This window comes from Lepidochelys kempii, chromosome 1 (genome assembly GCF_965140265.1).
Source record: "Lepidochelys kempii isolate rLepKem1 chromosome 1, rLepKem1.hap2, whole genome shotgun sequence".
Taxonomy (NCBI): domain Eukaryota; kingdom Metazoa; phylum Chordata; order Testudines; family Cheloniidae; genus Lepidochelys; species Lepidochelys kempii.
Window position 1 is genome coordinate 20864684 of NC_133256.1, and position 12334 is coordinate 20877017.

General features: G+C 42.7%; 1 protein-coding gene across 11 annotated transcripts in view; it reads right to left on the bottom strand.

Moving 5' to 3' along the window:
- The window catches only part of DLG2 (discs large MAGUK scaffold protein 2), a 1493215-nt gene that overhangs the window by 1280710 nt on the left and 200171 nt on the right, over positions 1-12334 (bottom strand). For all 11 annotated transcript variants that reach the window (XM_073336088.1, XM_073336081.1, XM_073336168.1 and 8 more), the window contains one exon: positions 10751-10896. In XM_073336088.1, the coding sequence (XP_073192189.1) occupies positions 10751-10896 (146 nt within the window). The remainder of the gene's footprint in view (positions 1-10750; positions 10897-12334) is intronic.

Consider the following 12334-nt stretch of genomic DNA (forward strand, 5'->3'; position numbering starts at 1 on the left):
GTTAAAACATATTCAAAACAGCACTAAAATGACACTGACAAAAGTTCTGGGACCCAGGTATTGGCAAGCTATAGAACAAATACCAAAAACAGAGAGACTCAAATGTAGAGTATGGTTAAGATATTTGTTTCCAACTAATACATCAGGATTTAATAAAAAATAAGCTTGCAGATACCAATTTCTGAACCTTAGCCAAGCAATGTGAGAAGACAGATGCAGGCATATAAAATCATCTCTCTGAATAAAGCACATCTGTATATTATTACATAGAGTATACTACAACACATAATCTTGTGAAGCCAGAATTCAGAATGATCACACATAAATGGACATTAAATGATGGAAGCTACAAATCCCGAGTTCAAGAGAGTTAAACAGAACTAAAATACTGAATATTTTGTATAGCCCCTCCCCTCCCCAATTGCTTCCTTCTGCAGGAGATCATTGTGTTAAATTGTATTACAAGCCAACTGGTGGTGCTGACAAATCTATACACAGATCTGCGCTGTGTTTGATCAGACAAATATATGCTGCTTGAGTTAAATTTAGTAAAGAAAAGACATACAAAACTGCATGTTTTGAACCTAATGAAATATTATGAATAGTCTAATCTAACGACTAACACAGGGGTCTCAAAGTCCCAGCCCATGGGCCATCTGCGGCCCGAGAACCTCCCCACTGAGGCCCGTGGAGGGGAGACACATGCAGCCATGCTGCCTGCAATGTCTGCTGCAGGCGCCGTCCCCCACAGCTCCCTTTGGCTGAGAGAGACAGATACCATCATTAGTTGCCAGGCAGAGGCAGCGTCACTTTTTTCTGCAATGAATATAAACAAGTCAAAATACTGACCATAACTATCTGATGCACACCTTGCTGCAGTCCTAAAGGTTTTGACTGCTCAGTCACTGAGGCCAAACATCAACAAACTGACAGAACTGAAGCATTGCCAGGTGTCTGGCAAACACTAAAAACTCTCTGGAAGGTGAAGAATTGTATGAAGTTGTATGCCAGTTTTATTTCAAATTTGTTAGAAATAATAAAAAATACAATATAAAAGTTTTCTTTTCTGAACACCATCTTCAGTGACAGGATTTGAGGACTGGCACTGTGGTAAATTGAGTTTGAGACCCCTGCTCTAACAGATTAAGTGTAATTGCTGAAATAGAACCGGATTTAGTTCCCAGTAGCTCCAGCCACAGGAATGAAAGTTGTTTCTAGAGAGTTACAAAAATGAAATAAGAAAACCTACTGAAATTTCATAAACATATATAGATGGTTCTGTGTTTTTCAGACAAGCTACTGACACAAAATAAACGAATGGTTTGATAAATATTCTAGGCAGAAGAATTCTTAAATAAGGGTTTTAGTATGGCAAACTTTAACAAGTAGGCACTTAGACTAAGGACAAAGAAGTAAGTTCAATGTTTGTAATAGCTGAGTGCAAGGATGGCAAGCATTCCTGAAACAAGTGGGAAATAGGAGCATACATTTCATATATTGTAATTGGATTCCTTTGCAAAATGTTTTTTTAAACATCAGAAATGCAAACAGCAACAGGAATTAAATTAACTTTAAGAGCAAGACTCTATGGAGACAACTTCAGAGCAGATGTTAGTTTATTGCTGAGCTGAACGTGGATTTTGTATGTGTGAGATCAATTTATGATGATCAACTTTCCACATTCATTGTGAGTGGTTCCAATTCAATATGTTGCAAGAATCGGCTCCATGATGTACCCTATGCACACATAGTCTTTTCATGCTGTGCTACAGGGACAATCAAACTTATGGCTACCCAGCTCATATGCAAGATTGACAGCAGTGAATTCCTTTCTTTCACCTCAATTTTCTCTCTCATAAAGGCTGAAACACTTACTGAATAAAGATAAGTAAAATTGTAGCAAAACGAAGACTCACTGGCACAGCACCTCCTGCTGGTTGTCTGGGAATTAGCTCTTTCCAGCCTCAGAGCACCCTCCTTCTGGCCAGTGTCTCGCCTACCACTGGCCCCATGTCCCTCCCAGACCCTGGTGCCCTTTACCTCAGAGCACCCTTTCCACAGTACCCATGCTCTGGGTCTCCCCTTGCAGGGGAAGCCCCCAACACTCTAAACCCACCTTGCCTCAGTGGCTACTGCTAGTCATCATCTAGCCCCCGCTCACTGGGGTAGACTGCAGTCTGTAATAGCCCCTCATCACTGTCAAGGGGGGTAGGACCTGCTGCCTTTGCCTATCCCCGGACTGCCTCTCTGCAGCCCCAGTACCTTTTGTAGGCCTGCAGCCTGGGGGGTCACCAGGCTGGAGCTCCCCAGCTTCTTTTGCCCTTTTCCTCAGCTCAGCTCAGCTCAGCTCAGCTCAGCTCAGCTCAGCTCAGCTCAGCTCAGCTCAGCCTCAGGCAGCTAGCCCTTCCAACTCCAAGGCTAGAGTGAGACTCCTCCAGCTCCTGGTCCCCAGCCCTCTAATAAGGGCCAGCGGGGCTTGGATTGAGCTGGCCACAGCTGTGGTTGCTACTCCAATCAGCCGAGCTGGGCTGTTTTAACTCCTTTTCCCCAGCCACAGCCCTTTCCAGGGGTGCTTTTACTATTGGCTCCCCAGGGCTGTTTTAACCCCTTCAGGGCTGGAGCGGGGTGACCACCGCGCTACATCAAGGTAATGAAAATAGAGATTAAAACCAGGGTGAACTTGTGTCTTTTAATGAGGGTTGTCACTGAAGGCAAGCCTATTACTGCCATAGCTAAACAGCAATTTAAATTTTTATTTTACCAGATGGGGACCTCTCTCTAGAAACTTATGTGTTCCCATTAGCACAGTATATGAACTGCTCAGTTTTTAAGGCAGTTATCTTCACAAAATCCCTGAGAGATAAGAAAGTGTTACTATTCCATTCTATAGAGGAGGAACTGAGGCACATAGAAGCTAAATGACTTGCCCAGGGTCACAGAGGAAAGCCATGGTGGAGCAAGGAATTAAACCCAGCTTTCCCATGTCCCATGCTGACTCCCTAACCACTGGCCTATCCTTCCTCTCTTGTCACCAAAACATAAGTTACCATCTCCACGCCTAAGAGTAATTACATTCTATTGTGCTGCAAGATTTTTGTGGTTTTTAGAGGCTAAAGTACTTCATGCTTCTTTAATTACCGTATATACTCGATCATAAACCAGTTCATTTATAAACTGACCCCCCCAAATTGCATAAGTAAAAATGGAAAACTTCTATGACCCATTCATAAGCCAACCCTATAATTCAGGGGTTGGCAAACTTTGGCTGCCGGGCCATCAGGATAAGCCGCTGGCAGGCCAAGACGGTTTATTTACCTCAAGCGTCCGCGGGCACGGAGGTAAACCTAAGTAAACAAAGTGTCCCAGCCCACCAGCTGCTTACCCTGACGGGCCGGGACAGCAACTGGTGGGGAAATTTGGGGGAGGGGAGAAGCTGGGGGTCAGGGGAGCAACCCCTGTGACCATCCCCCACATGACCCCACCCTTAGCCCAGGACCACCCCCCACACTCTCCCCATCCCATCCCTTCCCACCTTAGCTGGGGCAGGCCAGGGGAGGATGCCTCCAGTGGGCCAGACCGGGCGGCACGGCCACAACATGTTCCAGTGGGCAGGGCTGAGCAGCATGGTCGCAGTGTGCTCTGGCAGGCAGGCCGGGCGGCGTGGCCACAGCTTGCTTTGGCAGGCAGGACCAAGCGGCACGGCCACAACCGGTCAGCCCCGGAGCTGCAGCTGCTTTGGAGGCTGGGGTGGAGAGCAGCGTGGCCAGAAGCGGAGAGACTCTGGTCCCACCTCTTCCCTTCTGGCTCTGCTGACTGTGCTGCCTCTCCTTGCCCCCTCTGTTAGGGGTAGGGAGATGTCCCACCTCTCCCTCTCTATACCCATTCATAAGCTGACCTCCTTCTCTGATGCTTCCCTTTTTTACTAAAAAAATGTGGCTTATGAATGAGTATATACGGTACATTTCCTTTCAGATAAGCATAGGCAAAATAAATATTTTCTTTCTCCACAGACTGGGTTTTCCATTGGAAGCAAGGATTTGTGGTGATGTGCTCACATTATCTCACACTATAACTGTAGCAGAGAATTGTGGGTCACAGACTCATTTAAAATGAGTGAGGGGAGGAAGGCCAAAGAATTCAGAACCCCATACGAGAAATTAAGCAGATGCTAAAATACACTGATGAACATGAAGTGCTTTTCCACACCCAGATCTACCGTCTCGGAACTCTCCGTTCATTTTTGGCAATGCTACATTCCCACCAACTGGGTTGCTGTGTAAGCTTATAAGAAATAGTTCCCTCATATCAGCAATAATCACAACTACAGCAAATTCTGTTGCCTCCCCCCACCTCCTCCCCAGTTCCAGGGGAAACTCATGACAAGACAAAACAAAACACACACCCCCAAGGTAAGAAGTGCCCAGTTTCCTGTTTCAATGGAAAAGCAGAAAAATCAGCTGTACAGGCTACACCCTGCATCTATTTTTTCTTTCTAGCTTTATCTTGGTACTTCGTATTACTTTCAATTAAGGATTTTTAAAGAAAAGTCTAATACCTTTCAGATTAGCCCCTAAATAACTCTCTCATTTGGGATCATCTCATCATCCACAGCAGTTGGTTTGCTACAGGGGTAGTGTGACGCGTCAACAGACTCTTCTTCCTATATTACTCAAAATATACATTTAAAAAATATGACCCAAAACATTCCAGTGAAATTTGAAAGATTCTATGCAGATCTGATACTGCTGAAATTATTTAAATCTACAGTATTTACAGCAATGCGAGATACATCAACACTCATAAGTAGTTTTCATACACGGTACAATGCAATAACAACAACACTAACAATATCAGTGACCTGTTGTTCTGCCCATGGCCACTGAATGCCCTCATACTCCCCACTTTCTGAGGGCATCAAGGGATAGGGTGAACCAACTGCCTCTCAGCTTCTTCACCGGCTGAAGTCTTGTAAGGACTTAGAATAGTGGGGAAGGAAGGTGGGTCGTGGAATACTTACAGTCAACACATTGAATAACATCAGTTATTACAAGGTAAGTAATCTCTTTTTTTCCATTGAGTGGTTGTCTATAAGTTTTCCACTCTTGCAAACTGAAGAGCAGTTAACAGATGGAGGTGAGCCCTACATCAAGACAGATCTATGTACTGCTCTCTCAAAGGTTGCATCCTCCCTGGTTGCCTGACCAATTGCATAATGTTTTATGAAAATATAAACAGATGTGGCCACCTTACATATTTTCAAAACTGAGACATTATTAAAAGAAGCAATGTGAGAAGCTTGAGCACTTGTAGAATGCACCCTAAATACTGACAGAGGATCCCAACCTAGAAACTGATAACACAAATTAATACATCTCAAAATCCAATTTGAAAGTGTCTGAGGAGAAATCTGTTTACATTTAACCCTCTCAGGCTGTGCCAAAAATAATTTAGTTCTATTCAGATAATGGCTAAAGCTCTAGCTACATCTAAAGTATGCAGAATCCTTTCCATTCCATTAGTGTGAGGTATTGGACAAAATATTGGCAAAAATGGACTGGTTAACATGAAACTCAAACACCATCTTTGGCAGAAAACTCTGATGAGGCCTTAATGAAATCTTATTCCTAGGAAAAATCGCAGAGGGAGACCGTCACATCAATGCATTAATTTCATCCATTCTATGTGCAGAAGTAATTGCTACCAAAACCACTGTTTTCATGGACAGGTGACTTAAATGGACAGTCAGCTAAGAGCTAAATGGGGTTTTCATTAAACCTGACAAGAAAATATTCAGATCCCCTGTGGAGGTGAGTCCTTTACTCGTGGAAGTACTTGAAGTAGACCCTCAAGGAAACTTTTAACTATGGGATATTGAAGCTAAATGTACTTTGATAGAATTAAATGATAACCCAGAGGATTTAAACCAGAGGAGGTTTCTATTATGAGAGGTATATTGGTCTCAAAGAGGGAAAATATTATGATCTCAGGACCAAGCATCCCATCTCTTCCATTTAGAGCTGTAAGTAGTCCTAGTGGAAAGTTTTCTACTATTTATTAAAACGTCCTGAATTGCCTGACAACAGGACTTTTCAGTCTCATTCAAGCAGTTTACATCCAGGCTATCAGATGTAAGGATATCAAGTCCAGATGAAACATTGTCCTGTTGTGCTGTGACATCAAGTTGGGAATCAGAGGAAGGGTGATTTCTTTTCAGATCAACAACCTGATCAGCTCTGGAGACCAGTGCTGACTGGTTCATGCTGGTGCAATGACAGTCATGGAAGCAGAGTCTTGTATGAGCTTCATTAGCTGTCTTGGAATCGAAGACATTAGAACTTGTTGAGGATCTCTGATAGTCATGTTCATGCTTTGGGTCAACAGGACTCAATATACTCTTCAGTCATGATTGGAGAGGACAAAGCCACAATCTGGCTTGAGCAGTGACGAACATGCATGATGCCATGTGCCCTAACAGTCTCATACACACACTGACAGTTTCTATATGGTTTCTTTTCACTTGAAGGATATTCACCAACTTCTCAAACCTATTTTGAGGACGATATACTGAGGCTGACTTGGAATCTATCAAATCTCCTATAAATTCCACCTTTTGAGGTGGAATTAAGTTTGATTTCTTCACATTGACTCTTAGACCTAGGTTTGAGATAAGGCTCAGAGTGAAGAAGATGCGATCCGCTGCTTGCTTTTGTGAAGAGCCCTGAAGCAAATCATCTAAATATGGATTTACTTTGATGTTGTATCTTCTGAGGAACACCACCACTTAGGCCAGACACTGTGAAAACCCTTGGAGCCAAAACCAATCTGAAAGGCTACAATTTGTACTGGTAGTGAGAGTCATCATTCTGAACTTTTGTTTCTAGATTAAAAGAGTTACATTGTCTCAAAACTAGAATGGCTCTCCTACCCCCTTTTTACTTTGGTAAAAGGAAAAATGAGAATGAAAACCTTTTCCTTTGAATTGAATGGAAACCCCCATAACCCCTAGATCTAACAGGAACTGAACTTTCTCCCATAGAAGCAATTTGTGAGAGGAGTCCCTGAAAAAGGACAAGGCAGGCAGATAGGAGGGATCTTCAGAAAAGCAGACTTTGACTCCCTCAGGGAACTGATGGGCAGGATCCCCTGGGAGAATAATATGAGGGGGAAAGGAGTCCAGGAGAGCTGGCTGTATTTTAAAGAATCCTTATTGAGGTTGCAGGAACAAACCATCCTGATGAGTAGAAAGAATAGTAAATATGGCAGGCGACCAGCTTGGCTTAACAGTGAAATCCTTGCTGATCTTAAACACAAAAAAGAAGCTTACAAGAAGTGGAAGACTGGACAAATGACCAGGGAGGAGTATAAAAATATTGCTCAGGAATGCAGGAGTGAAATCAGGAAGGCCAAATCACACTTGGAGTTGCAGCTAGCAAGAGATGTTAAGAGTAACAAGAAGGGTTTCTACAGGTATGTTAGCAACAAGAAGGAGGTCAGGGAAAGTGTGGGCCCCTTACTGAATGGGGGAGGCAACCTAGTGACAGAGGATGTGGAAAAAGCTAATGTACTCAATGCTTTTTTTGCCTCTGTCTTCACGAACAAGATCAGCTCCCAGACTACTGCACTGGGCAGCACAGCATGGGGAGGAGGTGACCAGCCCTTTGTGGAGAAAGAAGTGGTTCGGGACTATTTAGAAAAGCTGGACGAGCACAAGCTCATGGGGCCGGATGCGCTGCATCCGAGAGTGCTAAAGGAGTTGGCGGATGTGATTGCAGAGCCATTGGCCATTATCTCTGAAAACTCATGGTGATCGGGGGAGGTCCCGGATGACTGAAAAAAGGTTAATGTAAGTGCCCATCTTTAAAAAGGGGGAAAAGGAGGATCCATGGAACTCTAGGCCAGTCAGCCTCAGCTCGGTCCCTGGAAAAATCTTGGAGCAGGTCCTCAAGGAATCAATTTTGAAGCACTTCGAGGAGAGGAAAGTGATCAGCAACAGTCAGCATGAATTCACCAAGGGCAAGTCATGCCTGACTAACCTAATTCCCTTCTATGATGAGATAACTGGCTCTGTGCATGAGAGGAAAGCAGTGGACTTGTTATTCCTTGACTTTAGCAAAGCTTTTGGTATGATCTCCCACAGTATTCTTGCCAGCAAGTTAAAGAAGTATGGGCTGGATGAATGGACTATAAGGTGGATAGAAAGCTGGCTAGATCGTCAGGCTCAACGGATAGTGATCAATGGCTCCATGTCGAGTTGGCAGATAGTATCAAGTGGAGTGCCCCAAGGGTCGGTCCTGGGGCCGGTTTTGTTCAATATCTTCATTAATGATCTGGAGGATGGCATGAAATGCACCCTGAGCAAGTTTGCAGATGACACTAAACTGGGAGGAGAAGTAGATACGCTGGAGGGTAGGGATAGGATACAGAGGGCCCTAGACAAATTAGAGGATTGGGCCAAAAGAAATCTGATGAGGTTCAACAAAGACAAGTGCACAGTCCTGCACTTACGAAGGAAGAATCCCATGCACTGCTCCAGGCTGGGGACTGACTGGCTAAGCGGCAGTTCTGCAGAAAAGTACCTGGGAATTTCAGTGGACGAGAAGCTGGATATGAGTTAGCAGTGTGCCCTTGTTGCCAAGAAGGCCAATGGCATATTGGGCTGTTTATAGGAACATTGCCAGCAGATCGAGGGAAGTGATTATTCCCCTCTATTTGGTACTGGTGAGGCCACACCTGGAGTATTGCATCCAGTTTTGATCCCCCACACTACAGAAGGGATGTGGACAAATTGGAGAGAGTCCAGCGGAGGGCAACAAAAATGATTAGGGGGCTGGAACACATGACTTATGAGGAGAGGCTGAGGGAACTGGGATTGTTTAGTCTGCAGAAGAGAACAGTGAGGGAGGATTTGATAGCAGCCTCCAACTACCTGAAGGGGGGTTCCAAAGAGGATGGAGCTAGACTGTTCTCAGTGGTGGCAGATGACAGAACAAGAAGCAATGGTCTCAAGTTGCAGTGGGGGAGGTCTAGATTGCATATTAGGAAACACTATTTCACTAGGAGGGTGGTGAAGCACTGGAAAGGGTTACCTAGGGAGTGGTGGAATCTCCATCCTTAGAGGATTTTAAGGCCCGGCTTGTCAAAGCCCTGGCTGGGATGATTTAGTTGGTGTTGGTCCTGCTTTGAGCAGGGGATTGGACTAGATGACCTCTTGAGGTCCCTTCCAACCCTAATGTCCTATGATTCTATGATCACCTGAAATTGTATGATATAACTTGAATGAATTATGTCTAAAATCCGTCTGTCCACAGATATGTTTCCCCAGGCATGTTGGAAAAATTTTAAACACTGGCCAAATGGGATAGGCACAAAACATGAATCCACTAAAAATGGTTCAATATTCTTGACAGGTTGATGAAAAGATGAAGTAGCAGAAGGAAAATTCATGGAAGAAGAAGAATGCTGTCTCCAAAACCATTGTTTCTTCCTGGATGGATCAGGTTGTCTCTGATAAAGGTAAGAAGACTGTAGCAGTTGAAAGGGTTGCCTGTAAATAGGCTGCCTACACTGTCTCTTTCTGGTTTGTGGAATATAAATTGCTGTGGTTTTGCTCAAAATCTGAATGTCTCTTTCATTAATTCTGAATGCTTCTTTCCTTATTAATTTATACCATCAAATTTTTTATTCCCTTAGAGATCCTGTTAGCCATCTATAGTTCCAACCTAGTTTTTGGAACAATCCAATAAGAAATGCCATGTGGAACTGTGATATGTTTCTGAGTTTTTATTTTATTTCAGATTTGTTCTTACAAGTGAATTTTGCTCATGGAAGGTGCTTGATTGACAGCGTTGAAAACTAAAATCTTCTCTTTTTTCACAGTTTATACTGTGACAATGCAAATGTCTACCCAGTGTCCTTTGTTCGTGTGCCTTGATCTTGGCCTGGAGATAAGACAGAGCAGTTTGGACTCCATGTCTACTGAATCCTTGGCCTCTCTGCTGAGGTGAAAATAATTCACTAGTTTTTGTGGTAGAGTCCACCAGGAAAATCTATCAGTTTAGTTCACGTAGGCTGCCTAGCAGTCTTTGGTCACTATTGACCAGGGATAGAATTGACCCAGGCATAGTAAAGTACAGATTCAAATCCTTCCACCAGCCGCAGACTTTGGTGCCTAGATTTTGTCATCTATGGTGCTTGATATTCCCAGGGCTGAGCTTGAGTTCAGTGGGAGTTGTGGGTGGCAAACACCTCAAAAAGATCAGGTCTAATTTTAGGCACACATGTATAAAAGTTTTGATAGCAACTTTTAGACAATTCTTACATACTCTTACGGAGCTAAGACTGGAATGATGGTATTTCATATTCAGACAACACAGGCCACTAGCACATGAGCTAAAAGGGTTCACCCTTTATGAGTAGAATTAGGTCCCTTATTCTCCTTGAGGACCACCTACTTGATAAAATCAAACACAAAATATCAGACAAGACAGACAAAGGGTTGAGAAAAGGAAGCACTGCACTCCCCGTTTCACAGGGGAGCTGAAGCACACTGAGATTAAGTGACTTGTGCAAGGTCACAGAGAATGTCTGTGTCAGAGTCAGGAACTGAAGACAGATCTCCTGAGTCTCAGTATAGTAGTATCTCAACCACAAACCACCCTTCCTGAATTAGAAGGCCACCACATGACATTTTCCAACACCTGAGCCGTCTATTTCATTATATATACTTGTAACCATTCATCTATTATGGTACCTCTTGGTTTTTCTGCAGACTTGCATGGCCTGTGGCAGAAGATTTCGTCTTCTCCCATTTCTCTGCAACTTGATTTGCTTCTTCTGTTTTTTGCTCACAGCTTTTTTGGGAGTTTAGCAATGTCACTTCGTAAAACTCTTGAATATCTGTTAGTAACGAGAAACAAATAAAAAAGATTTCATTTGATATGCTGGATTTAGCAGTCCTTGGTATTTTTCTGTAACCAGTAAATATTTATGTACTTTAGAAGCTACATTATAATGGTAAACACATAATATTACATTTCTAGCAGAAGCCAACATGCCAATTAGTTTTCTGAATTGTTATTGATCATTTCAAGGAAATATATGAACAACAACTATTGAGAGACGATTGAGAATGAACATACTGCAATAATAAATGAACAACATATATAAACCAAGATATGGTATGAGATAAGAACAGTTCAGATTATCTTGGAAAACAAACTAGAAACCAAACAGATGTTAGCCATCTAAAAAGTAGCTTACCCCTGACAGCTCTCCAGGTGGTGGAGTAGCTCCTAGTCTTAGCTGCCACTTCAATGGGAACTCTTTTGAAGTGGGTCAGGGCACAGAGGCCATCCTAGTTAGGCCAGGCAGGAACTGCCTCCAGTTACACTAGGTAAACCCCTTCAGAAGTACATTTCACTATTCCAACAGAAGCAGCAGCTCAAGCCAGGACCAGGAGCTGCTGACAGCTACAGCTCTGGACAGCTCAGTTCCCACCTGCCAAAACTGCCTCTGTATTTAATTATTAATGGAAAACATTACGGATTCAAATCTATGCCAATTAAAATACCAGCAAATTGGACTAATCTTCATCTAATTTTTACTGTCTTCACCATCACAAAATAGCTTAGTACTAGTATAAGATGATGAAAAAGGTCTCTGGGTATAAGAAATTGTCCTTTTAAAATGATAAACTGTAATCTATAGAAAGTTATATGAGCACTAATTTCGCAGAGATATTTCACAATTACTAGAAGAAACTTACTAAATGGTATAAAAATGGAAAGATCTGTAGGAATGTATAGTTATATAGTGCTTAAGGTCACTTTTCACCATTAAAATTAAAAACTATAACACATTAGCTACAGCAATTTTTTGTAACCACTGTTAGAATTTGCATAGCAAAGTTACAAGTGTACAGTATATAAGATTCCATACCAAGCCAATTTATATGGCAACTGCAAGAAAAAAAACACATTAAACAAATATGTAGTGAACTCTAGGTAAATGCCCTGCAGAAATAAGCTGGAGAAATTGACCTGTGGTTGTTGCATACAGCTGCCACAGTTGTAGTTGTAAGAGTATCTGGTTTGACAAGAGTCAGTCAGCAAGGGAAGAGGAAGACATTATTTGCAATTTGATACTAGAGACTACCTGATTTTGTGTGTTTATTAAAAAATAATACACACAATATGTGCATATTAGAGAGAGAGATGTTCTTTTTAAAAAGGTCTTTATCTGCTCTACGAAGACTCTAGGTTTCTCGCTCTAGAAAAATGACTGGTGTGTAGATGAGAGGAGAGCTCTTATACTGGCGTAAACTGAATTTCAGCAC